At 40.3% G+C, this 27,447-nt stretch overlaps 1 protein-coding gene across 18 annotated transcripts in view; it reads right to left on the bottom strand.

Annotated features, from left to right (window-relative positions):
- LOC122565310 (protein unc-13 homolog A) overlaps positions 1-27,447 on the bottom strand; it is a 428,982-nt gene that overhangs the window by 97,200 nt on the left and 304,335 nt on the right. For all 18 annotated transcript variants that reach the window (XM_043721144.1, XM_043721135.1, XM_043721136.1 and 15 more), the window contains 3 exons: positions 27,030-27,164; positions 25,401-25,534; positions 11,994-12,079 (listed from right to left, as the gene is read on the bottom strand). In XM_043721144.1, the coding sequence (XP_043577079.1) occupies positions 11,994-12,079; positions 25,401-25,534; positions 27,030-27,164 (355 nt within the window). The remainder of the gene's footprint in view (positions 1-11,993; positions 12,080-25,400; positions 25,535-27,029; positions 27,165-27,447) is intronic.

Raw genomic sequence — 27,447 nt, 5'->3', positions numbered from 1 at the left:
TTCAATCCAAGCCACCAGTCATAATTTCTCACCAATATCTTCAGTTTGGAAACCCCTGGATGACCCTGATGGAGTTCAACCAGTATCTGGCAGCAATCTTTGCTTGAGTCAATCACTCTTGCTCCCCATAATAATATGCTGTCCTTTGTGGTGATCTGATATCATCGGGTCCAGAAAGGTTTCTATTCTGTTTGTGATGGCAATTTTGTTACCCCCATCACCACCAGCTGTTTAGTTTTGCCAGGACTGGATGCTTTTGTGTCCACAGTCTGATAATGTCAGTCATGACTGGAAGGGGTGTCCAAAAAGTTTAAAACCAGAATGGACTCTTCCAGTGGCAGCACCACCTATGCTCAAGGCATCTGCATTTGCCACTTGGCCTCCTGGACAGTGTCTCAACTTGTAATCGCGCACACTCAGAATAAGAGCCCATCGCTGAATTCGTCCTGAAACTATGGGCAGCTCTACCAGAGGTTTGTGGTCTGTTACTATCACACATTTATGTCCATAAACGTATTGATAGCACTTTCTCACACCAAAGATGACAGCCAAATCTTCTCTCTCTATCTGAGCATATCTTCATTCGGCATTAGCCCAATTCCAGGAAGCATAATGTATCAAGCATTCCTCTCTGCTGGGCCATTGGTGAGCCCATTTTACCTGGATATCATGTGGGGAGCATCGCATGTCAGCACCAATCTCACTTGGGATCATAGTGTGCCAACACCTTAGATGATGATAGCTGCTTCTTCACTTCCCTAAAGGCTACAACTTGGCTACAAGACCATTTCCAAGGCTGACCCTTTTTCAATAGCAGGTGTAAGAGTGCCATGATGGAGGCCAGGTTATGTAGGAATTTTCCAAAATAATTCATCGGCCCAAGAAAAGACCTAAACTCTGGTACAGACATGGGAGCTGGGGCACATTTGATCACATTCACTTTATCATCCATCAGGTGTAACCCAGTCTTGTCAACTCTGTAGCCCAAGTATGTCACTTGGGGTGCCTGGAACACACATTTTTCCCTCCTAAGGCATACCCCGACTTAGAGAAACATTTAAGCACTATGTTCAAGTTCTCTGAATACGCTTCCCAGTTATTCGCATGTCATCCAGATACATGATGACTTGGGCTAGATGTTGTAAAATATTCTCCATTGTCCGCTGGAAAATGGGACAGGCTGATGATACCCCAAACCGGGTGGCCTTTTAACCAGATGTCTTTTAGATTAGATTAGATTACTTACAGTGTGGAAACAGGCCCTTCGACCCGCCGAAGCGCAACCCACCCATACCCCTACCTTTACCCGTTTAACCTAACACTACGGGCAATTTAGCATGGCCAATTCACCTGACCCGCACATCTTTGGACTGTGGGAGGAAACCGGAGCACCCGGAGGAAACCCACGCAGACACGGGGAGAATGTGCAAACTCCACACAGTCAGTCGCCTGAGTCGGGAATTGAACCCGGGTCTACAGGCGCTGTGAGGCAGCAGTGCTAACCACTGGGCCACCGTGCCGCAATGTCTATTTTGATTGGTTTGGATTTTGATGTTACTAAGCAATATAATTGTTATAAACCAACTATAGGATGGGCTTTCCATAATGTGCATTTTCCTGGATATTGATCTATGCATTCTGTTACTCAATTCAAGCCTTGTGGGACTCTTTTGCTGTCTCAAGTCTGCATACCAGCAGAAACTACAATGAGCTGCTGGCCCAGAACGTCAAGAAGATTTTAACCGTTTGGCTGATGCTTGGCTTTGGGGTTTTGCTGTGGCTGACTTGGGTCCCTCTGCTTAGGATATGTCCTGAGTGAGTGAAAGCAATTGCATAGCTTCAAGTGGTGTTTCTCAAGTTCAGTCAGCTTGGCGAAACATACCCGAAAACCCATAAGCTCCACTTGACACATTTTCAAGTCCAGCTGGGCTTCAGCTAGTAGGTGCTAATGGTCACATCATTAATCCCACATATTAAATGGTCTCTCAGCATCTCACTTAAGGTTAAACCAAAATCACATGCCCCAGCCAATTGTCTCAGCCTTGTCAAAAATCCTGATACAGTTTCTGCTGGTTATCAAATTGTCGGGTGAAACCGATAGCATTAGAGAAGTTTTGGGGTCATAATATTCCTTAGCTAAATATGTCAACTCTTGAAAGGTTTTAGCATCTGGGTCCTCTGGGAAAGTTAGGCTCCTCATAACCACAAAAGCTGCAAGTCCACATACTCTCAGGAGAATTACTGTTTACTTTTCATCTGCCCAATGGATTTGCCTGGAAAAAATAATGCATTCTTTCCACATAGTGGGCTTCAATGGCAGGATTGAATGAGTCAAGTTCATGCATATCCTCTGAACGCTGTGTGAACCTTTATCAACGTTCAAAAGAAACAGTGACAAATTATAAAAATTACAATGACTGATAAAGAGACTAACTGTTCAGCCAGTAATCAATACTCTCCTTGGAAAAGTAAATAGAAAACACATTTTTGGGATAATGCCCTGAATTTTGTCCCACTGTTGTCAATGAATCCAGTGGGCTTGAAAGAAGTTTGGAATCTGGTGTGATAAGGACACAGCCAAACCCAATCACAGGGCAGCAAGCTAATGGATATGAAACACCAGGTCTGCCTTGAGATCATTTGGCAGGGGCAGCTTTGGGTTCATGCAACCCACGTCATTTGATCCCCATACAGGAGAATGTGCCATATTTAAAGCACTCACACTTTACAATGTACAGTCACTTTAATGAGCATCCCTTCTGCCCTGATGCTACATCCTACTTCAGACTCTGTCCCTAAGAGTGCCAGATTATCAAACTTAAACACAGGGAAAGCAAATCTAAAGAACGTGTAATTCATTCTCTTGTGAATCAAAGGAACTCCTGCAGAGAGTGAAATCAGGCATATTTAAATGATTCGCATGCAGTGGACAGATTATTGAAGGCATGAAAGACTGATGTCAATTTCATTTAATTGGAGAGGTTTCATTAAATTCCAGTGAATTACAATTAATTTCAGTTTTGAATACTGTATTTATGAGGTTTTCATCAAGAACAAGAAAGTCTCCTGCTGATATTATTGAGAGTTATTTTGCTGCTGCTGGGGTTTTCACACACAACTGACTATCTGATTTTATAAACCTGTCCTCCACCTTAACAATGCCAGAAATCTCCACAAAATATAGCCCGTAATATTGAGATAAACTTGAAATCCAAATTGACAATGCCGAATAAATTGTTGCTGTCCCAGGGCAGTGATTTTCAAACGTCTTTGGCTGAAATGCCCCTTTTCAAAACGAATAGTCATCACATCAAATCTTACCTACATTATAAAATAATACTTATTTTATGAAAAGTGTCACCTGCAAAGAGTACATTGATAATTCTTGAACAAATATACTTGCTGCAGATACAGTAATCCTTGCGCTACTCTCAGCTTTCATTCATGTCCACTCCCCACGATGAGACATCCAGCATACTGTGCAATGGAAAACTGTAACATTTTAGGGATTTTATATCAAACCTTTAGTGAGAATTCCAGACCTTTGTGTCACAATTAGTGAGCTGTGAAAGAATAAATTTCTTTCAAGTCACAAATTTTCTTGATCAGCTGAATCATTTTTCATTTCCTGAGGTCTTCGAACATCCACTGCCTTACTTGTCCTTCTCTCTTTCAAGCACTCTAATTTTTGTCCATCACTTAATCTCCTACTTCTGTCCATCACCTAATCTCCTATTTCTGTGCCTTATTATCTTTTACTGGTTAATTTATTTAGAGTTTCTCATATATTTGATTGTCTGTTTTGAAGCCTTTGTAAATATATCTAGAATTAGACAGCAAAGCATACTGCAATTCTGTTTCTCTCATCCAATTGAAATCTACTTCAGGAGTTAATAGTTTTACTGGTCATTATCAGGAAACTGACTGTTGCAGCTCTGGCAGAGTATGTAACAGATGCCTGATACACAACCACCAGTGGATGATAGGAAAATTATTTTCACAATCTTGCAGTGTGTAATTAGCAAGTTGAAGTTTATAAATATAGCCAGTCTATTCCATCTGAACCCATCAATTCTACTGCAATAAATCCAGCCTGCGGTCGTGAGGGGTAGCTATGGAAGAGGAAGTGTTGGGCAAACTAACGGAGCTAAGGATAGACAAGTCTCCTGGCCCTGATGGAATGCAATCCAGGGTACTAAAAGAGATGGCGGGAGAAATAGCAAGTGCACTTGAGGTAATTTTCCAAAACTCGCCGGACTCTGGGGCAGTTCCAGCAGATTGAAAAACAGCAAATGTGACGCTACTGTTTAAAAATGGTGGTCGACAAAAGATGGGAATTATAGACGGTTAGCTTAACTTCTGAAGTGGGGAAGATGCTTGAGTCTATTATCAAGGAAGAAATAGCAAGGTGTCCCATTGGGCAGCTGCAGCACGGGTTCATGAGGGGTGGATCATGCTTAACTAATCATCTGGAATTCTAAGAAGACATTACAAGCAAGGTGGACAACGGGGATCCAGTTGATATAGTGTACATAGATTTCCAAAAGGCCTTCAAAAAGGTGCCACAGAAGAGGTTGCTGCATAAGATAAAGTTGCATGGCATTAAGGGTAAAGTATTAATATGGATAGAGGGTTGGTTGACTAACAGCTAGCAAAAAATGGGGACAAATGAGTGCTATTCTGGTTAGCAATCAGGAACGAGTGGTGTGTCTCAGGGATCAGTTTTGGGACTGCAATTATTCACAATTTACATAGGTGATTTGGAGTTGGGAACCACATGTAGTGTGTCAAAGTCTGTAAATAACATTAAGATAAGTAGCAGAGCAAAGTGTGCAGATGAACACAGATACTTTAATTGAGTGGGCAAAGGTCTCCAAAATGGAATACAATGTTAATAAACGTGAAGTCATCCATTTTGGAAGGAATAAGAGTAAAAAGGACTATTATTTGAATGGTAAAAAGTTGCAGCATGCTACTATGCAGAAGGACCTGTGTGTCTTTGTGCATGAATCACGAAAGGTTGGTCTGCAGGTACAACAGATAATTAGAAAGGCAAATGGAAATTTTGTCCTTCGTTGTTAAAGGGATTAAGATTAAAAGCAGGGATGTTATGTTGCAGCTGTATAGGGTGCTGGTGAGGCCACACCTGGAGTACTCCATGCAGTTTTAGTCTCTTACTTGAGAAAGGGTGTACTGGCACTAGAAGAGGTGCAGAGGATGTTCACTTAGGGGGTTGGCTTATTAGGAGAGACTGAGTAGACTGGGATTATATTCATTGGAATTAAGAAGAATGAGGGGGAATCTTATAGAAACATATAAAATTATGAAGGGAATAGATAAGATAGACTGAGAGAGTATGTTTTCACTGGCAGGTGAAACTAGGACAAGAGGGCATTGCCTCAAAATTAGAGGGAGCAGATTTAGGACTGAATTGAGAAGGAACTTCTTCACAGAGGGTTGTGAATCTATTGAATTCCCTGCCCAGGGAAGTAGTTGACACTACTTCAGTAAATGTTTTTAAAGCTAAGATAGATTCCTTTTGAACAATGAAGGAATTAATGGTTACGGTGAGAGGGTGGATTAGTGGAGCTGAGGCCACGAAAAGATCAGCCATGATCTTATTAAATGGCGGAGTAGGCTCAAAGGGCCAAATAGCCTATTCCTGTGTCTAGTTCTTATGTTCTTTTTAGCTCCCTGGCTAATCCTTACATACATTTGCTCCTTTCATCCCTCATGTTAATTTTTTTCCTCTTTGGCAGAACTTTGGTTAATATTCTTTCACTGGCTCATTGTTCTTGGAAATATCTTTCACTGCTTCATCGTCATCTTATTTGTTGAAATGGACCTCATCTGCAGACCACCACAGTATGAAACCAGAAATTGAATCACCCACCATGATAGACAGACCATATAAATTCTGGGCAGAGCACAACAACAGCACTTCATCCGGACATTATACAGTACTGAAGATGTCACCCAGCAGGGATATAAAACATTTGCAAATAAATCAGCTCATTAAACAGACCAACAATCCAATCTTATTTGTCTCTGGTGGTTGCCCTCTCTCTGACTGACTTGACAGTCGTACTCCAATTTCTGCCTCAGCTACAATCACCCAGTTCAGTACACATGGAGAATAGAATCCAGAACTTCTGATTAGTATAGGTTAGTTCTTTATTGACTGCTGTTCCATTAAGATTTTCAGGAAGCTTTAAATAATAGGTTGTACACTAATACGCTAGTCGTTTAGTGACACAATGAAGAAAACAAAAGCTTATGTTAACAGCTGATAATCCCCTTCGGAAATGGCTTTGCTGACACACAGCAGATAAATAGGGATCTTTGTTGATTTAAACTTGCCTTGCTAATGGAATTGACATTTGAATTGACACTAAATCTATTTGGTCCTGCTCAAGAAGACAATACAATAAATTTGGAAGCTTCACTTTTTGATTTTAAAATTACAAGTCTTTGCTTGTATTCTCAAACTGCATCAGGAACACTATCCACAATTGAAGCATAAAAATAATCATATGTAGATTTTAATTTAATGATACTTTGTATTCATATTACATCTCTACTGTACTGAAATATCCAAGGTGCCTCAGCATTACCAAATATGAGGACAGTTAACAAAGAGCTTAGTCAAAGATAATCAATGAGCAAAGATAACAAATGAGGAAAGAAAAACAGAAAGGCAGAAAGGAATTCCAGACTTTAGGTTTTTGGCAGATCAATGCACAGCTGCCAGTGGTGGACTGACTAAATTCAGCATTGCCCAAGTGGCCATAATTGCAGGAGCAAAGATATAGCCCAGCTATTTCTAGGGATGGAGGAAATTGCAGAAAGCAGGAGAGGTAAAGGCAATGAGAGATTTGAAAACAAGGATAAGTATTTTAAAATGGAGACATTTCTAAAATGGGAGCCAATGTAGAGCACAAGCACAACTGTGAAAAGTAAACGGTACTAAGGATGCAGACAGTGGAGCTTTTGGTCACCTTACATTCATGAAGGGCAATGAGCATTTTATGTTGATTGACAAGTCTTAAATTTCTGCTGGAGCTATTTGTTTTAATCACTACTATAGATTTTAGAAAATTTAGATGCATGGGCTTAATAAATGCTAATTATAAAGATCTGTATTTTTTAAAAAATAACAAAGGATAAGAATTAGTTGTTAGTAATCAGTTTTGTCATGCACTTTATCATTCAGATCTGATCCATCCTAGTAATTCAGAAGGGTAAACAAGGTAATTAGGAAGTGGCAGGCTTATTCGTCTAATGCCAGTGTGAGGAAGTTATTAGACCATTATTAAGGAGAGAGTGGCTGAGCATTTGGACAAATTTGAATTAACAAAGAACTAACATGAATTTATAAAGGGGTAAAAATGTTCTGCCTAATGAACAGAGTTGAATTTTTTGAGGTGGTATGGAAGCACATTCAGCCATACAGTGCTCTGGTTGGACCCCCTGTAGAACACTGCAGTTTTGAGTATGGTAATTTAGGAAGACAACGCTGGTCTTGACTATATGCAGTACAGATTTAGAACGTGTATTCACAGAGTGATATGACGTTTAAAAGGCTTAAATTATGCAGACAAATTGCACAAATTGGGCTTTTATTTTCATGAATCTAGAAGATTAATGGATAAATTAACTTGTCTTTTTAAGATAGTAGGAAAGCAGTGGAGGAAGAAAATGCAAAAACTTCAGATAACGATTAGAAGGCTGCACATATGGATCATAAAACTGGCATAGACCTGTTAGTTAAATAACTTCCTTTATGAAAAGCTATGAAATATTATTAAAGATTTCTATGATAGGGCAAGAGAAGGAGTATAACCTTTAAATAATGTTAGAGGAATACAAAACCTTTACACAAGCATTGAAAAGAAAAACAAACAATTACAGATGGGGAAATCAGAAACAAAAACAGAAATTGCTGGGAAAGCCTGAAGAGTTTCTTCAGCCATTTCTGTTTTGCTTCACACAAAGATATTGGACATCTAAACTGTACCACAGAAAGCTAATGAAACTATGTCATTTGAAAATTGCAAAAGCTGAGACTGATAGATTTTTGTTAAGCAAGGGCATTAAGGGCTACAGATTCAAATTTGGTAAATTGAGTCAAGATATAATGTAGAGATGGGACTAACTTGAGGGACTGAATTGCTTGTTGCTGCATAGAAGAGCCAGAGGCATGGAGATGTACTCTAAAAGCATCAGTGTTGAGATATCATTACTTAATTACAGCGAGCCAAGTGTATATTTATAGTTTTTGATTATAAATGCTGGAGAAAGAGTACAGGTTTTGGGCAAGTGTGGTAAAAAACATTTTAGTGAATAATGTTTTGTATAAAAAGGGAAAATAATTTCCTCAGGACTTGTTAAAATTATAATTGCAGAGTCACACCTTATGGTTGATACCATAGAAGGACTGGTCACCATTGAAACCCCATAGCTGAGCATAAAAGCAAAAGTTCTGAGACATACTCAAAGGAATTTTCTGTGGCCCCACATACATTCTCCTTTCTTTCAGCCCTCCTCTTCTATGGCTGTCCTAATTCTAAGAATGGAATATATGCTGCTCAAGTAAATATGGAAGTGGAAAACAGTAAAAGAGAGCATCAATAAATAACAACAATTGTTCATTGCTGTCTGACAAAAAGAAAACAGGAAAGGGGTCCTGACTGACTAACTAACAATAAGGACAGTATTAGATCTATGGAAGCTGCACAGAAACTGGTCAATAAAAGAAAAACTAGCAAAGGAAGACAAAGGGATTGATTAAAAACAGGAAAGTAAAGTATCAGAGTAAGCTTGCATGGAACATACAGATTGTAAAACCTTCTATAGGTTTGTGAAGGCAAAAATATTAGTTACAATGTATTTAGGTCCCTTACAGGCAGAAACAAAAGATGTTATAATGGGGAGCAAAGAGATGACAAACCAATTAAATCCATATTTTGGTTCTATCTTCACAAAGGAAGAAATAAATAATTTCCAAAAATACTGGGGAATGCAGGGTCTAGTGAGAGGGAAGAACTAAAGGAAATCAGCATTAGAAGGGAAATGGCATTGGGGAAATTGATATAAGAATAGAGATTGTACTAGCTTCTAGTGGACTCTTCACTGGAGCTTAGAAGAATGAGGGAGTATGCTATAGAAACATGTAAAATTCTAACAGGAATAGATGGGATAAATGCAGAAAGAATGTTCCCAATGACTCGTGAGTCTAAAACCAGGGGGTCACAGTGTAAGGATATGGGCAAGGCTATTTAGGGCTGAGATGTGAGAAATTCTTTCACCTAGAGAGTCACGAGACTCTGCCATAGGCAGCAGTTGAGACCAAAGTATTAACTGTTAGATATAGTTCTTTGAGCTAGAGGGATCAAAGGAAAGGAGGTGAAAGCAGCAATGGGTTACTGAATTGGATGATCAAACATGATCATATTGAATGGCAGAGCTGACTCAAAGGACTGATGGCCTACTCCTGCTTCTATTTTCTATGTTTCTATGTATTCTTATCAATCGATACATTAAACAGGTTTTAAATTGCACTAATGCTTGAGCCTAAGTTGATAAACGGAGTTTCTATAACATTTCTAAACATGAATATATATTTTGAAAACAGGAAATTTCTTTTCTCATGAAGACAATTTCGAAATAACTTGAAAATATCTCCTTAACTTTAAATTGACAATGAACTGTAGATATATTTCGTCCTTGGTTTATGACTTCCCGATTAATTATTTTTCTATCTATAGCACAATGAGTTTTATGCCTGGAGTTTATCATTAGGACAAAGAGTCCACTGAAGTAAAAATAATATGTTGATTGTGTGGGGCTTATATAGCTAATTATTCAATTAAGTAAAGATTGAAAGTACCTTAAGAGGTATGTTTAGCGGTGGGGTGCATTTAGTCAGGTGAGGGGATGATTGGATGGGTATCTATGACTTCTCATCTCTGCCCCAGTTGACGCTAGGCTGAGAAGGCTTAGAGATAGCCTTCTCTCCCTCCTGCTAATTGAAGCCCTTAACTGAGATAGTACACTGGAAATTAAGTCCTTCTATTCCTGGAGGCATGACAAAATTTAAAATATTTTAAAAGAAATATGCAAAATCCCCAAATTACCTGAATTTCAGACCCAAGTTGAAAGGAAGCACAGACTAGATTTCTGTACTTAACAAGAAGTCACCATATCTTACAGGGCATGAGATTCTAGCTTCAGGTAAACAATTAAACTGTATTAAATAAACCTACAAATTAAAACTCTCAATCCCTGTTAAACTTCCCCTTATACACACAAACAAAAAAAAATGGCTGGACGGAAAACAGGTCATCTTTGTTTACAAGATCTTTTGGTTTAGTTCTTGCTGATCTGAAGATTTCTCCTCAACTTTCCTTCTTCTGAATGCTTCCACTGCTTTGCAAGAGGCACAGGGTGGCTAGCTCACTTATGAAAGGTTTCTGACTGATCCAATTGAAAGACACAGCTTGAAACATGTATTAGAAGCTGATTTTCTTCATGTTTAAAGTGGCTTACTGCAGATTTTTGACTTCTGCAGATCTGTTGGTTTCTTTTCTGGTCTGAATTAGTTTAGCTCTGTCTGGGCTTATGGCCTAATCTGTTCAGTTAACTGACAACATAAGCAATGTCTTGTTGGCAGGCAGAGTACTTTTGTCAATGATAACTGAACCCTTGTCCACAAACCAATCAACTTCACTTGTAAACAAATCTTGGCTCCAGTTTGTCTGCACATTGCTGGAACCCCAAAGCTACAGAAACATGGTTTACAAACCACATCAAGTTTCTTGATTTCAAACTATACAGCTACCCTTGTAAATGCAGGTCTTAACCAATTCTCTCTCACTTCACACTGTGGTTTTAAATAAGCACAAAAATTAAATGGCGTTTAAACAATGTCCAAATAAGGGTCTCGCCCCCTCCTCCTTAGATGCTGGTATTCAACCTTTTTGCGTTATTCACATGCTGCCATGGGCAGTCCTTCATTATCAGGCACTGGGTGTCTGGTTCATAGAATGGCATCAGGAAAGGAGGTTAGAGACAAAAAAAAATGCAGATGCTGGAATCCAAAGTAGACAGGCAAGAGGCTGGAAGAACACAGCAAGCCAGGCAGAATGATGAGGTGGAGAAGTCGATGTTTTGAATGTAACCCTTCGTTAGGACTGGGGGTGGGTGTAGGGGGAGCTGCAGATAAAAGGGCTGGGCAGGGTGGTGAAATGGGTATAGGTAAAGACAAGCAGAGGGTACGATCTGGTTGGTCAATGAGGGGAATGGTAGTGGCAGGGAGGAGTGGAAGGGAAGGGCTGGGAAGGGAGTCGGTGGGTTATTTGAAATTGGAGAATTCAGTATTGAGTTCTCTGGGCTGTAGGTGCCCAGGCAAAAGATGAAGTGTTGTTGCTCCAATTTGCAGTGTGGTTCATTGTGGCAATGGAGGAGGCCAAGGATAGTCATGTTGGAAAGGGAGTGGGAAGGGGAATTAAAATGGACGGTGACTGGAAGGTCTGGTTGGCCCCTGCGAGGGCCACACTGAGAGACACACTTAGATCTGAACCTCCTTCCCTGCAATTACCAACCCATCCTTACTCACCTGTGGCAGGAGTCCCTCACTAGGTTTCCTGTGCGTGCATTGCTAGAACTGCTATCACTCTTCTGGCGCAATACACAGTTGCAAGCCTCGACCAGCTGGCAGCTCTTGATGGGTGATGGATAACTTAATCCCAGGGAGGCCTGCTGCTGGCCATTAACACTTTGGACCATCCCCAAAGCGGGCTGTATTATGTTCTCCAGCTGGCAGCAAGGCACCAGGTGCTCAGATTAAATTTTGCCCATGATTTTTACTAGCATTATAAATTCAAATATTTTTCATAAATTCACAAGCAATTGACAAACCGTCATATCTTGCCAAGAAATAAAAATAGAACTTCATAATCTGTGAATGAAAAATATATTAGAAATAGTACAACCTTCCATTGCATATTTCATGTCCTGTGCAAAAAGGTTCCACATCACTTCTGCACTTATCTTTCCCACATTCAGTTCTTGTGGAAACCTAAAATAAAGAGAACACATGACTCAATTAAATGCTAAAAATGTGATAATACATTAAACTTTTTCATTTTATTAATTATGGCGAGTTTCACAATTATGAATGAAAATTTATATATCTCCATTTTTAGCATTACCTACCTCCACAGGAATTTAAGAAGCAGACACCAATTCTACTTAATTAATGAGCTAGCATACATGAACAAAAATGTAGATAGAAAAAGGGAAAATGTACATTTGTTTTATCTCATTACTCCTCTTTTTTTTTCTTTCCTCTGTAGTAAGCACTACTTTGTGCTGAAAAACAGCTCATATGTTAACCACTTCCTGCTACCTGAGCCAACTGGCAGAATTTATAAGAACATAAGGAATATCAATGTACACATTGATATGATATTCCTGAAAGACAATTGCCAGATTTTAAACCCAGCAAATGAACTGTTGAGATTTTCTGGGTTATTGGTGTTGCTTGAAGGTTTAGTTTCTATTTCAATAACCACAAAGGTAAAAGGTTCCACAGATCAAGAATCTTCCAGCTGGGGAACATGTATGTATTGAAATTAATTACACTACTAGATAGATATCTGGAAAGGTATGTAGGAGATCAGAGGGCAGGGAGCCTCGGCACAGTGTGATGCCTAGCTAAGGCATTGCGAGGGCTAAAATAAAACATAACGAATGCAAACTTATTTATGAACAGCTCAGGTCAAGGTGAGACATGAGCCATTTAGCTATACAAACATACAAAGCAACAATAATGTTGTAAAGTAGAAACTTCTTTAATGCTCTGAGGAAATAACTGTTGCAATTGGAAACATTTGCATTTTCAAGGGACATGGTTGCTGAACATGGGCTCGATAAGAGCTTGATTAGCCTTACAATGGAAGTGTTTATTCTCGCCAGGCACTGTCTAGCCTCCAAATGAGATGTCAATACTGTACATGCTTTGTATGGTTTATGGCCATGTGACAATTTGCATGCCCGAGTAATAAGCATAACTGGTTCAAGCATAAAAGGTTCAAGATGGCAGCGGAGTATCAGCAGTGTGTGGGCTCCTGCCCAGAGCTCATCGGTTCTATCCACTTTTACATATTTTTCCCCCTTCCTTCATAGCTTTTTAAAATTTTAATCTACTTACCTTCTGTGAAGAGAACGAGCCCAACGTGGGGAATGATAGTGAGAGCACACAGGGGAGAACGAGTGAGTAATGCAGAGGAGGGAGAGACCCCAATGTGGGAGAGATTGAGCCCATCACTGCGCAAAAGAGGTTTGCCACAACTGCGGCAAGAGCAGGCAGCCTGATGTCTCCCAGCAATTGTGGAGGTAGCGAGGGTGGTGGATCGAGCACAACATAGGGGAGATCGAAACCTTGTGGGGAGTTTGAACCCAGCATGAATAAATACTTAAGGGCTGCAGTGTTGAATTTTTAATTTTGTTTCTTTATTTATCTACTTTGTGCCTAAGATTTTGTACCTTGGTACTTTGGTACCTAAGATGGAGCCAGGACATCATACAATTTTCATTGTACTCCTGCATTCCTGTACTTGAGTATCTGTGACAATAAAATCAAATTCTAATTCTAAAGTATACAAGTATGTACTAAGGGCTTGGGAGTTTGTAATTACTTTCACTTCTGAGAAATTGAAGAAGTGATGAGGAAACTAACATGGAGAAAAAAGTGATGAATGATCACTTTCCACATTGATTAAATAGCAGCCCCCCCATGAGACAGAGGGAATAAGTTATGCCTAACCTCTTTGAGCTTAGGGATTTATTCAGAGAATCATAGAAGAGCAGAAAGAGGCCACTTGGCCCATTGAGTCCGCACCGACCCTCTAAAGAGCAACTCACCCAGATCTGCAACTCCGCTTTTTTTTAAACTATGGCTAATTACCTAACCTGCACATCTTTGGTCTGTGGCGGGAAACCAGAGCATCTGATGAAAACCCATGCAGACGCAGGGAGAATGTGCAAACTCCACAGATTCACCCATGGCTGGAATTGAACCCAGGTTCCTGGCACTTTGAGGCAGCACTTGTAGCCACTGAGCCATCAAGCCATCAACTCTACAAGGAGAAGGAAAATGATTTGAGGCACCTGGATGAAATGATGAACAAAGGGCTCTGGGCCTCAGGAAAGGGGATTTGGCTACTAGTTAGGAATACTAACCAAAGCCCGACTGTGAAAGACTGCTGCTGCATCCGTAACATGTTTCAACACAATTTCTTTGCTGCATTCTGGGATGAGAGAGAAAGATATACTAGGCATAAAGCACTTCCCATTGTGTGTTTGCAAGCCAATATCTATGTCACTTAAAACCTCTTGTGATCTGTCTTGTATCTGGTTTTCAAGTAATTTGCTGTTTACTATGTCATAACTGTTTTCTTTCTGTTTTCTTTGCCTTCAGATGATATTCAATCTGTATCTGAAACTTTTTTTTTGTGCATAATATTTGCATGTTTGAATTTGGATTATAGGGCATTAATGATTAGCTAGTCCTATTTGCAAAACCAGGCTTAATACTTTGCTTTGTTATAGACAAAAGAACTGCACATGCTGGAATCCAAGGTAGACAAGCAGGAAGCTGGAAGAACACAGCAAGCCAGGCAGCATCAGGAGATAGAGAAATCAATGTTTCAGGTATGACCTTTCTTCAGGACTGGGGGTGGGTGTAAGGGAAGCTACAGATGCGGCGGGAGGGGGTTGATTGTAGAGATAGGTGAACACAAATAGAGGGTATGACCTGGTTGGATGATGGGAGGAATGAATCAGGTTAGTAGCTGGAAGGGTTGGTGAGAGGAATGGAAGGCAGGGGGAGGGGCTGGGAAGGGAGTCGGGGATAGAAAGTGAGGTCATTTGTAATTGGAGAACTCAATGTTGAATCCTCTGGGCTGTAGGCTGCCCAGGCAGTAGATGTGGTCTTCATCCAATGTGTGGTCTGATTCGCTGTGGCAATGGATGAGGCCAAGGATGGTCATGTCGGAAAGAGAGTGGGAAGGGGAAATAAAATGGGTGGTGACTGACAGGTTAGGTCAGCCCCTGCAGGGAGCACCAGACATAGTAAACTAGGTTGCAGGAGAGGCAGGTGAACCTCTGCCTTACCTGGAAGGACTATTTGGGGCCCTGGATGGAGCTGAAGTTGGTGGGGGTGGGGGGAAGAGGGTGGAGTGCTGGCAGGTTTTGCATCTTTTACGGTTGCAGGGGAAGGTACCTGGGAGTTTGGTGGGGGGGGAAATTGTTGTGGAGAGTGGCGGAAACCAAGGATTGATCAAAGGAAACTCTCCTTATGGAAGGCAGAGAGGGGTGGGAGTGGAAGATGTTCTTGGTGGTGGGATCTAATTAGAGTTGGTGGAAGGGTGATATATTGGATGCAGAGACTGGTGGTTGGTAGCTGAGGACAAGGAGAACCCCATCTTTATTGCATTTGAGGGAGGGGATTTGAGAGCAGTTGAGCAGGGAATGGAGGAGGTGCGCTGGAGGGTTGTCTGGATGACAAGAGGGGGAGGATTCACGTTTTTCAAAAAAAGGGGACATCTGGGATGCCTGGGAGTGGAATGTCTTCTTCTCTGAGCAGATTTGGCAGAGGCAGAGGAATTGGGAGAACAGGATAGAGTTCATGCAAGATGTTGAGTGGGAGGCAGTATAGTCCAGGTAGTCATGGGAGTCTGTAGGTTTATCGTAAATGTCCATCTGGAGACTGTCACCGGAGATGGAAATGGAGAGGTCAAGAAAGGGAAGAGAGGTATCTGAGATGGACCAAGTGAATTTGAGGGTCCGGTGCACATTGTGGGCGAAGTTTATGAACTGCTCCTGTTCAGCCTGGGTACAGGACAGTGTACTAATGCAGTCATCGATGTAATGGCAGAAGGGTTGGGGCACAGTTTGATGTAGCCGACAAGGGGGCAGGCATAGCTAGGGCCCATCCAAGTGCCCATGGCCATTCTCTGGATTTGGAGGAAATGAGGAGAGTTAAAGTAAAAGTTATTAGGGTGAGAATTAGTTCGACAAGGCAGAGGAAAGTATTTGTGGAAGGAGACTGGATGGGTCTGTTGGAGAGGTAGAAGCTGAGGGCCTGAAGGCCATCCTTGTGGGGTATGGACGTGCAAAGGATTATATATCCATAGAGAAGATAAAGCACTGGGACCAGAAAACTGGAAGTTATTAAAGAGGTAGAGGTCATGGTTAGTATCACGGATGTAGGTGTCTGAAACAAGGGGGAGAGGATGGAGTGGAGATAGGATGAGATATGTTCAGTCGGGCAGGAGCATATGGAGATGATGGGTCAGCTGGGGTAGTTGGACTTGTGGATCTCGGGGAGCAGGTAGAACTGGGCAGTACCTCACAGTCTGAGCTCCTAGTCACTGTCTATTTTTGTTCCCCTCCCCACTCCCTTTCCAACCATTCTTGGCCTCCACCATTACCACAACAACTCAGACCGCAAATTGGAGGAACAACACCTTATCTTTCACCGAGGCAATCTACAACCTGGAAGACTCAACATTGAGTTTTCCATTTTCAAATAATCTCCCTTCACAGCCCCTCCCTGCTCTCTTTCATTCCTCTGACTGACCTTTCCAGCTACTAACTGGATTCATTCCTCCCATCGACCAATCAAGTCATACACTCTACTTGTGTTTACCTATCCCTACCTCACCTCACACCCCCACCGACTTATCTGCAGCTCCCCTTACACCCACCCCCAGTCCTGAAAAAGAGTTACACCCGAAACATTGACTTCTCCACCTCCTGGTTACTTGGCTTGCTGTGCTTTCCCAGCCTCCTGCTTGTCTGCTGGTAAGGGCTTTATGAGGTCCTCTAGGGCAGCAACACCCGCACATGTGGATATAAAAGGAAAAGGTTGGTGGGGACAGTGGGTGTAGATCAAGGAGTATGGAAATAAGGACTAACCAGTGGCAATCAGCAGCTGCTATGTTCTTACTTTGTAGGACCATGGAAAGTGCAGTACTGTTGATTTTGTCTGTCAACTACAAGTGCTGAAGGAACCAAGTCCTTGATGAAGAGACGCAGCAAGTCTGTACTCTAAGAATGCAAATTATGCCACTTGCAATCAGGAACGTGGAGTGTTAAATTTTACGGTTAACACACAAGCCAGTTGGGAATAGGGAACAGCGGTGCCTGAAGTTGTAAAGCATAATAATGAAGGTTTCCAACATTCTTGAAACAGTAATACAAAAATCTATTGTCAGTATGATCCACTGTAGGTTAAACTTTATAATCCCTATAACAGCTGTATTCAGTTACTTGTGTTGGATTAAATACTATTCAAGTTATTTGTTGTCAACTTGTCTAATGCACAGCCAATCTGAAAGGTAACTGCAGTCTCATGTTCTGGATCACCTGCTCAGTGTTTGTAATCCGAATGAGAGAAACTGCTAAACTCAAGTTATTAAGTGGACACCAGCATATTGGCCAGCTATACAACTGAACTATGTCACCAGTCACAAGTCAGTTGTAACCCTTAATTTAAAGGAAAAGAACTTTGAACTGCACAATTAATTGTGTAGAGTCAGTCATATTTATTAATAAATTACACCTGTTAGCTATAATGACTTAAATAACTTTGCTTCATTCAATATTCAAATTGATTTGCTATCATTTTGCTTAAATTCAAAACAGGATTATGGCAGATAGCAAATTGTCACAGGCTTCACTGTACCCAAATATATGACCCAGAGTTAATCCCTCCTGATTGGATCTTGCTGGCTGGTGCAGAGAATCTGTTCACATCTGTGAAATTAGGAGGTATAGCTAGTAGGTTTGCAGATTACACCAAAATTGAAGGTGTAGTGGACAGCGAAGAAGGTTACATCAGAGTACAATCGGATCTTGATCAAATTGGCCAATGGGCTGAGGAGTGGCAGATAGAGTTTAATTTAGAAAAATGCGAGCTGCTGCATTTTGGAAAAATAAATCAGAGTGGGACTTATACACTTAATGGTAAGGTCCTAGGCAGTGTTACTGAACCAAGCGACCTTGGATGGCAGGTTCATAGTTCGTTACAAGTAGATTCGCAGGTAGATAGGATAGTGAAGAAGGTATTTGATATGCCTTCCTTTATTGGTCAGAGTATTGAGTACAGGAGTTGGGAAGTCATGTTGTGGCTGTACAGGACATTGGTTAGGCCACTTGTGGAATATTGCATGCAATTCTGGTCTCCTTTCTATCAGAACAATGTTGCGAAACTTGAAAGGATTCAGAAAAGATTTGTAAGGATGTTGCCAGGGTTGGAGGGTTTGAGCTATAGGGAGAGGCTGAATAGGCTGAGGCTGTTTTCCCTGGAGCGTTGGAGGCTGAGGGGAGACCTTATAGAGGTTTGAAAATCAAGAGTGGCATGGATAGGAGAAACAGACAAGATCTTTTCCCTGGGGTGTGGGTGTCTAGAACTAGAGGGCATAGGTTTAGGGTGAGAGGAGGATGAGCTGTCAGAGGAAGTGTGTGGAGGCTGGTACAATTACAGCATTTAAAAGGCATCTATGAATAGGAAGGGTTTAGAGAGATATATGGGTCAAGTGCTGGCAAATGGAACTAGATTAGGTTGGGATATCTGGTTGGCATGGACAAGTTGGACTGAACACTTTTTTTTCTGTGCTGTACATCTCTACGACATCCCATATGAACAGGGATGAGAGCTGTGTATGGTTTTAGTAGCACTCTAAATCGCACCCTTTAAATTTTCATTGACTGACATAAGTAGATGCAAGTGGCATGCATTGGGAGAGAAGGAATACGGCATGACCACTAGCAAGCCTTAATGCCTGCTTCCACCCCAGGCCCCAACAGCAATCACGTCAGTGACTATTAATATTTGGCATGAAGTCAGAGAACACAGTTGGCGGCTTCAGCTCACTGCTAACTATGAACAGTCTCCCTGTTGCTCAGCACCAAAAAACATCTCAAGGTACAATCCATAGACACTAATTCAGCCCTACAAAATTGCTACACTTCCTCTTTTTTTCTCCCCCAGCGAGAATCACTAGTTTCCACTCCCCAGTAACCCATTTGGCCACTCGTGGAAATCATCTTTCACTATTTAGCCACAGTAAGATCGACAAGTTTCACTTTCAATTGGCTGCTCCCCTCTCACTGTCACATCCACTCAGCACTGTGCAGCTATTGTTGTTGTTATTGCTGCTGCTGCTCCAACTCCTGGTTCTGTGCAACATACTGAGACACACAGTTTGCTAACATTGCAGATGGAGTGTTAATGGAGTATGTATATATGCATAGTCAAGTTCAGACTTATGGCAGCAGATACTGATTGGGAGAAGATTAGGGCACGTACATAAAAAGCAGCAAAGAGGTTTGGTGTGCACTGGGAACTTCCCTACCTCTGGGACAGATGGTCCAGATTCAAAACCCACCTACCCTGGAGGTGGTTGAACTGGTTGATTTAAAAAATATAGAAGAACCAATATCCATTGTCTTTGGAATGGAAATGTAGCCTGCACTGTTGCATTGATGTTATGATCATAATAAAAAATAGACCATCAATACTAAACTTTCCATCATCTGATAGTCATACTCAAGAATTTTCATTAACTAAAATTGGATTTAAGATCAAATACTGACCTAAGAATGGATGCTATGATACCAAACAAGATCAAGCCATGCTCAAGAAATTAAAACTAAACAAGAATCAATTTAGGCTGAAACTAACAATCATAAAAGGTATAGCAGCTCAGATCTGAAACAGAAAGGTGTCAAGCAACTAGGTGAAAATACACATTGGAGATGAAAGGCTCACTGGAAAGAGAGAGTGCAACCATTATCTGGTAGGGTTTAGCTGAGATACCTAAAGACCAAATGAACTAGATAGCAGGTGATGGTTAAATGATAATTAAGGGATAATTGGGAAGCACTACAAATAATCAGCTGTGTTCGGGAAATCGAGGTTTGTTCATTATATTGTATCAGTTGTGTGACACTATAATCTTGTACTATAAATTCTGTGTCTTATGATTCTGCCCCACTCACTACCTGACAAAGGAGCAGCGCTCTGAAAGCTAGTACTTCCTAATAAATCTTTTGGACTATAACCTTTTGGTGTTGTGATTTTTAACTTTATCCACCCCAGTCCAACACCGGCACCTCCTCATTATGGAGTTTATGATGTGTGAGTTAAAAATAAACTCTGACTACAAGTGTATATGACCAAACTCTTAACCTCTGGTATTTAACACTTGACTCTAAAACATGCAGTAAACTTTATTTCAAAAATTACTTTTGAGTAAGTGAGCAGTGACAAGGAAAGTTGGAGAACACTCTCTCTCTCAGCCTCATAGTAGGGTGTACCAAGAATTTACTATAAACTCAAGTATAACTGAATTAACTGAAGAGAAAGCTAAGAAAAGCCAGGAGGGGATGTGAGAAGTCTTCGGCAGGTATGATCAAGGAAAACCCTAAAGCTTTCTATAGGTATGTCAGGAATAAAAGAATAACTGGAATAAGATTAGGGCTAGTCAAGGACAGGAGTGGGAATTATGCGTAGAGTCCAAGGAGATAGGAAAGGCGCTAAATGAATATTTTTTGTCAATTTTTCGTCAGCATTCATACAGGAAAAAGACTATGCTGTCAAAGAGAATACTGAAATACAGGCAATTGACTAGATAGGATTGAGGCTCATAAGGAGGTATTAGCAATTTTGGAAAGTGTGAAAATAGATAAGTCCCCTGGGCTAGATGGGATTTATCCTAGGATTCTCTGGGAAGCTAGGGAGGAGATTGCAGAGTCTTTGATTTTGAACTTTAGTGCTGTTATTGTCTACAGAAATAGTGTCAGAAGACAGGAGGATAGCAAATGTTGCCCCCTTGTTCAAGAGGGGGAGTAGCGACAACCCTGGTAATTATAGACCATTGAGCCTTACTTCGGTTGTGGGTAAAGTGTTGGAAAGGATTATAAGAGATAGGATTTATAGTCATCGAGAAAAGAATAATTTGATAGTCAACGTGGCTTTTTGAAGGGTGGGTTGAGCCTCACAAACCTTAGAGTTTTTTGAGAAGGTGACCAAACATTTGGATGAGGGCAAAGTTGTTGATGTGGTGTATATGCATTTCAGTAAAGCGTTTGATAAGGTTCCCCACAGTAGGCTATTGCAGAAAATACACAGGCATGGGATTGAGGGTGATTTAGTGGTTGGATCAGAAATTGACTAGCTGAAAGATGACAAAGGATGGTGATTAATGGGAGATGTTCATCCTGGAGTTCAGTTACTAGTGGTGTACCGCAAGGATCTGTTTTGGGGCCACTGTTGTTTATCATTTTTATAAATGACCTGAATAAGAGCATAAAAGGATGGGTTAGTAAATTTGCAGATGACACTAAAGTCGGTGGAGTTGTAGATTGTGCAGAAGGATATTGCACATTACAGGGGGACGTAGATAAGCTGCACAGCTGAGCAAAGAGGTAACAAACGGAGTTTAATTTGGAAAAGTGTGAGGTGATTCACTTTGGAAGGAATTACAGGAATACGGAGTACTGGGCTAAAATAAGATTCTTGGTAGTGTGGATAAGCAGAGAGATCTCAGTGTCCATGTAAATAGATCCCTGCCACCCAGTTTGGGTGTAGACAATAGACAATAGGTGCAGGAGTAGGCCATTCAGCCCTTCGAGCCTGCACCGCCATTCAATATAATCATGGCTGATCATTCCTAATCAGTATCCTGTTCCTGCCTTATCTCCATAACCCTTGACTCCACTATCTTTGAGAGCTCTATCCAACTCCTTCTTAAATGAATCCAGAGAGTGGGCCTCCACTGCCCTCTGGGGCAGAGCATTCCACACAGCCACCACTCTCTGGGTGAAGAAATTTCTCCTGAGCTCTGTCCTAAATTTCCCTCAATAGCCATAATGTCTTTTCTCAAATTTGGAGACCAGAACTGCACACAGTACTCCAGGTGTGGTCTCACCAGGGCCCTGTACAGCTGCAGAAGCACCTCTTTGCTTCTGTACTCAATTCCTCTTGTTATGAAGGCAGCATGCTATTAGCCTTCTTCTCTACCTGCTGTACCTGCATGCTTGCCTTCATTGACTGGTGTACAAGAACACCCAGATCTCTCTGTACTGCCCCTTTACCTAAATTGATTCCATTTAGGTAGTAATCTGCCTTCCTGTTCTTGCCACCCAAGTGGGTAACCATACATTTATCCACATTAAACTGCGTCTGCCATGCATCTGCCCACTCACCTAACTTGTCCAGGTCACCCTGTAATCTCTTAACATCCTCATCACTTTTCACCCTGCCACCCAGCTTTGTATCATCAGCAAATTTGCTAATGTTATTGCTGATACCATCTTCTATATCATTAACATATATTGTAAAAAGCTGTGGTCCCAGCACAGATCCCTGCGGTACCCCACTGGTCACTGCCTGCCATTCCGAAATGGAGCCGTTTATCACTACCCTTTGTTTCCTATTAGCCAACCAATTTTCAATCCAATCTAGTACTTTGCCCCCAATACCATGCACCCTAATTTTACTCACTAACCTCCTGTGTGGGACTTTGGGTGTATTAGGTTTAATTGATTTTCGGAGCCATGAGGTCATGTTGCAGCTGTACCAATCTCTGGTGCGGCTGCTCTTGGGAGTATTGTATACAGATCTGGTCGCCGCATTATAGGAAGGATGTGGAAGCATTGGAAAGGGTGCAGGAGATTTACCAGGATGTTGCCTGGTATGGAGGGAAGGTCTTATGAGGGAAGGCTGAAGGACTTGAGACTGTTTTCGTTAGTGGGAAGAAGGTTGAGAGGTGACTTAACAGAGATATACAAGATTAAATTAGATTAGATTCCCCACAATATATAAACAGGCCATTTGGCCCAACAAGCCCACACCGTTCCTCCGAAGAGTAACCCATGCCCCTACCCTATATTTACCCCTGATGCACCTAACACTACCGGCAATTTAGCAGAACCAATTCACCCAACCTGCACATCTTTGGATTGAGAGAGGAAACCAGAGCACCTAAAGGAAACCCACGCGGACAGAGGGAGAATGTGCATCTGCACACAGTCACCCAAGGTGGGAATCAAACCCGGATCAGCAGTGCTAACTACTGAGCCACCCCGCCGCCCACGGTGATTAGAGGATGGTGATCAGAGAATTAGATAGAGTGGACAGTGACAGCCTTTTTCCTTGGATGGTGATGGCTAGCATGAGGGGACATATCTTTAGATTGAGGGAGGATAGATATAGGCCAGATGTCAGAGGTTCTTTACTAAGAGAGTAGTAAGGGCATGGAATGCCCTATCTGCAACAGTAGTAGCCTCGCCAACTTTAAGGCCATTTAAATGATCATTGGATAAACATATGGATGATCATGGAATAGTGTAGGTTTCAGATTGGTTTCGCAGGTTGGCACAACATTGAGGGCTGAAGGGCCTGTACTGCGTGTATTGTTCTATGAAAGCTTTGCTACTGAAGAAATGAGACAACTAAACAATCCTAAATCAAGTTATTGTGAAGTTAACTTCCTTTACCTTCCTGTCTGTACTAGATACCTTTCTTCTTCATCTTGTTACTTGTATTAGATGTTAATTTTATTTTTTCTTGGTGGCTAATAAAATTCTTTTTACTTTCACTTAAGAAAACCTTATGATTTGGCTTCTGATTGAGTTAATTACATTTTAATTGGAGTGTGATAGCTACATGATAAAAGAGAAACAAAAATGTGTCGTAAATGACTCAGTGTAGCTTAAAATGAGGGAGCAGGGCTCTTGTGGCATTGTGGTAGCATCCCTCCCTCACAGCCAAAAGGCCCAGGTTCAAGTTGTGTGTAAAAACATTTCTGAACAGGTTGATTAAAACTACCTAAAAGAGGGGATTTGATTTCTTCTCCTCACCTAATTGCAACAGTAAGCCTAGCTATCCTTCAGAACAGCTCTTGCTTCTACTTTTGCCAGATGGATGTTTATTAGATTAAAACTATTCTCTACCATCCCTCTGGTCAAGAGCTCTTATTTGCCATCTTTTTGCAACTATTCCCCATTCTTCAGTCTCCATCGTTCCTCTAGCCATTCACAAAGGCACCTTGCATTGATTTCAGAGATATTCCTCCTAACAAGTCATGATTGTAGTCAATTTTTCTTTTACAGATTTCAGCAGTGGCCAACCATGGAAAGACTCAAATCCTGTCATTAAAATTGTTGCAGTTTAATCATCTCTAACTCCTAATTACAGGCTGACAGAAATTATTACACTTCATGCAAGTCTTAGTCAACGTAAGCATTCTGTAATGTTAAATAGCTGATCTCTCAGGATGCTGGAGGCAACATTTCACATTCATAACCTCAATTCTGGAAAAATCATTGGAAGGCATATCTGCAAGGGATCGTGTTTAATATGAGGGAGATGGAGACCAGTTGGAGGAACTGCTCAAGCATTCTAGATAGCTTTTTCAGTTAGGGCCACTTTTTGATGGCTAGTAGAAAATTAATGATCTAACTGAGAAGGAAGATATCAGTTACACTATTCCAGAACACAATGAACGCAACATGTTTGTCAGTTACAATCACCTTCTCTTCAATGTGCTGCAATGTTTCAGGAGATTGCAATTAATGTTCATAATGTTCTGCTGACTTGAGGCAACTAAACTAAATCTGAAAATGCCTCTTTACAGATTAACTTCATGGATCTAATAGAAAGTCTCACATGATCTACCATCTTTTTTTTCACGCAGCTGCCATCAGCCCATCGTGGTCTGCCTGCTGACACTTCACTTGAACTGCATCTCATGAAAGTGTAGCATATTAACACTATCTACATTCTGCTCAAAACAGAAGCAGTTCATAGCACAAGTCAAAGATTAGAACGAGATGAGTCATTTTTGACCTTTTAAAAGAAAGGTGATTTCAAAGTATAACTTAGATTTGTACACATTGGCAATAACAGATGGGAAATAAATAGCATTTTGACCTGGTTATGTTTGGTGAAGGACCTTGTGAGAATTCTGAATTAAAAACACAACACAAGTGGATGTTGTTGCTGTTGATCAATAGATTAAAACATTAAGCAATTAATTATAAGGATAGCTGATCAATTCCCTTGAAAAAGTTAATTATTGTTGCAACTGAAGGCCAAAAGAACTGAGTTAAAAGCCCTTTATTAACATATTTAAGAGAGAAAAAAAAAATCACACATTTTCCCTGAAGTGGCAAATATTCAAATCACAAAACCTCTAATCTTTAGTTGAAAGACAATTAAACAACTACTTGAAGATGCAACCCATGAACTGGATTTTATAACATGTATAAAGCAACACTTCAGTGGGTTTAAAAACAATAAAAATGACAAATGAGTAGATGCTTACTGATTGAGGCAATGTGTATATGAATTCTTGTCCTCTTCTATGATTGAAACAATGAGTGTTATAAGTTTGGACCAAAAGTCTAAATTTCTAATGCTTGGCCCTTGTTCCTCTGGAGGGACTTCAGCTTTTTTATTCTGTTGGATGAAAAAAAGTAGGTTACTGTTTTTGTTGGGCACAAAAAAAATCCTTTTTTTGTCCTTAGCTGATTACCAACTTGAAAATATCCACCAACCAAAAGATTTATTCTGATCTGTGTTTCATTACAGTGCTAATCTTGCCTACTTCTATCCCATTGATGATGGTTAGTTTTAAGTATCAGATTTCTTCCCCTATTCTATATCTGAAAATATGCTGCAGTGAAACCAGAATTGCCTCTTGCACTGCAATTCAAAATTATTTTCACAAATCAAATGTCATATTTTGTAAGTAGTACTGACTATTCATTGTATAATTACACTGTAATCTATAATGCTTATCAAAGAATATTTTCTCACTTGCCCATATTTCATCAGCAAATTAGAATATTTATACTTTATTAAAAGGCTCTGCAGCATGTATTTCTTAAGTGATTGAGTTTTTTTTTGCAAGTACCAAATTTTGTCATGTGACACAAGGATACGGATACCAAAACTTGCAGTTTAGAAAAACAAAATAAGTTTTACAGATCTTAGGTTTGTTAACATGATTGGAATATAAAAAGTGACAACATGCAAGTTGTACAATAATTCAATGCTCAATATTTTATTGTAAACCATTCAAAATAGATGTTAACAGTTTAGTTTACAGACTACACTTATTATAATTTTACAAAACAGATTTAGCAAAAATTATTATAGACTTACAACATGCTCCGCTGTTGAAAGTTAAGATACTTATCTGCTTATTGTTAAGAAATTATCAATTTTGGAGACATATTTATCATACAAGTAAGGTTCAGAGGTTATGTCATTGTACAGGTTTAGATAGGAGTACATGCATAGATCTTTTTTTCCTGTAACAAATATAAGACTTAAGAAAGATTCATTGTATACTTCTAAGATAGTTGACAGGTGTCAGTGTGTCTGTAGAGTTTGATCTATGTTCTCAACTGGTTTAATACATTAAACCAGAAAGAAGATACTCAAAGATGCCTACTTTGTCTGTTCCAAAATGAATTAAGTACACTACCAGAAAGATGAATTAACAAGCAAGACACTCCAAGATACTGGTTTCTAAAGGGCTGTGAATTTTCTATTATTTCTAAGCAAAACTAAATTAAGTCTGTAGGTCATGTCACCACAATCTTCGAATATGGAGGCCAGCTATTGTTCATAGATGATAATTTTGTTATGTACATTTTTCCAAAATAACCCAGCATTTTAAAGAGAATGTTACAGTAAATTAGTTTTAATTTAATCCAAGTGTAGCCATTATGCTAATTCTGTCATGTTGCAAAGTATGAACAGAGTTGGAAGAATCCATTTCCTCTCTTATCAATTAGGTCCCATTACATCATAAACTGTGTGTGTCAGGAAAAGACAACAACAAATTAAACCTAAAGGTTGTGTATCAAATTACAATAAAGGGATCCCTGTTGAATTTTCAATTTTAAATAATTTCACGAAATGTCTAAGCAGGATGTGAACTTACTGGATCTGTTTGATATTCTCGACTGTACAGTTCATGGCAGTTATTGAAGATATACTCATAAGTGGAATTCAGACAAGCCTTTACACAATCTTTCACAACTTGACTTGCCCGTGGCGGGCTCTGCAGTTCCTGAACCTAAGAGAGAATGAAACATCTTGAAACATTACAAAATCATAACATGTTGTTCTGTACTTTCTTAATACTTCCAAAAGACACCAATCTCTCAATGTAACACTGTACTTATATATGAGTAACAATTTTTTTAGTTTTGTATAGGTTTCTCAGCTACATTTTACTTCATTTTAGGGAACCAATAAATGCTATCCTACAGTTGAAAAACAAATAAATCTTCAATCCATGTTTTCTATGGACTGCCCCGATGTTTGATTGTGTCGTCAAGAAATTAGGATGCACAATA

Source organism: Chiloscyllium plagiosum, chromosome 31 (genome assembly GCF_004010195.1).
Source record: "Chiloscyllium plagiosum isolate BGI_BamShark_2017 chromosome 31, ASM401019v2, whole genome shotgun sequence".
In the NCBI taxonomy this organism is placed as follows: Eukaryota; Metazoa; Chordata; class Chondrichthyes; order Orectolobiformes; family Hemiscylliidae; genus Chiloscyllium; species Chiloscyllium plagiosum.
The sequence above is the reverse complement of the archived record's forward strand: the minus strand, read 5'-3'. Positions and strand labels throughout refer to the sequence as shown.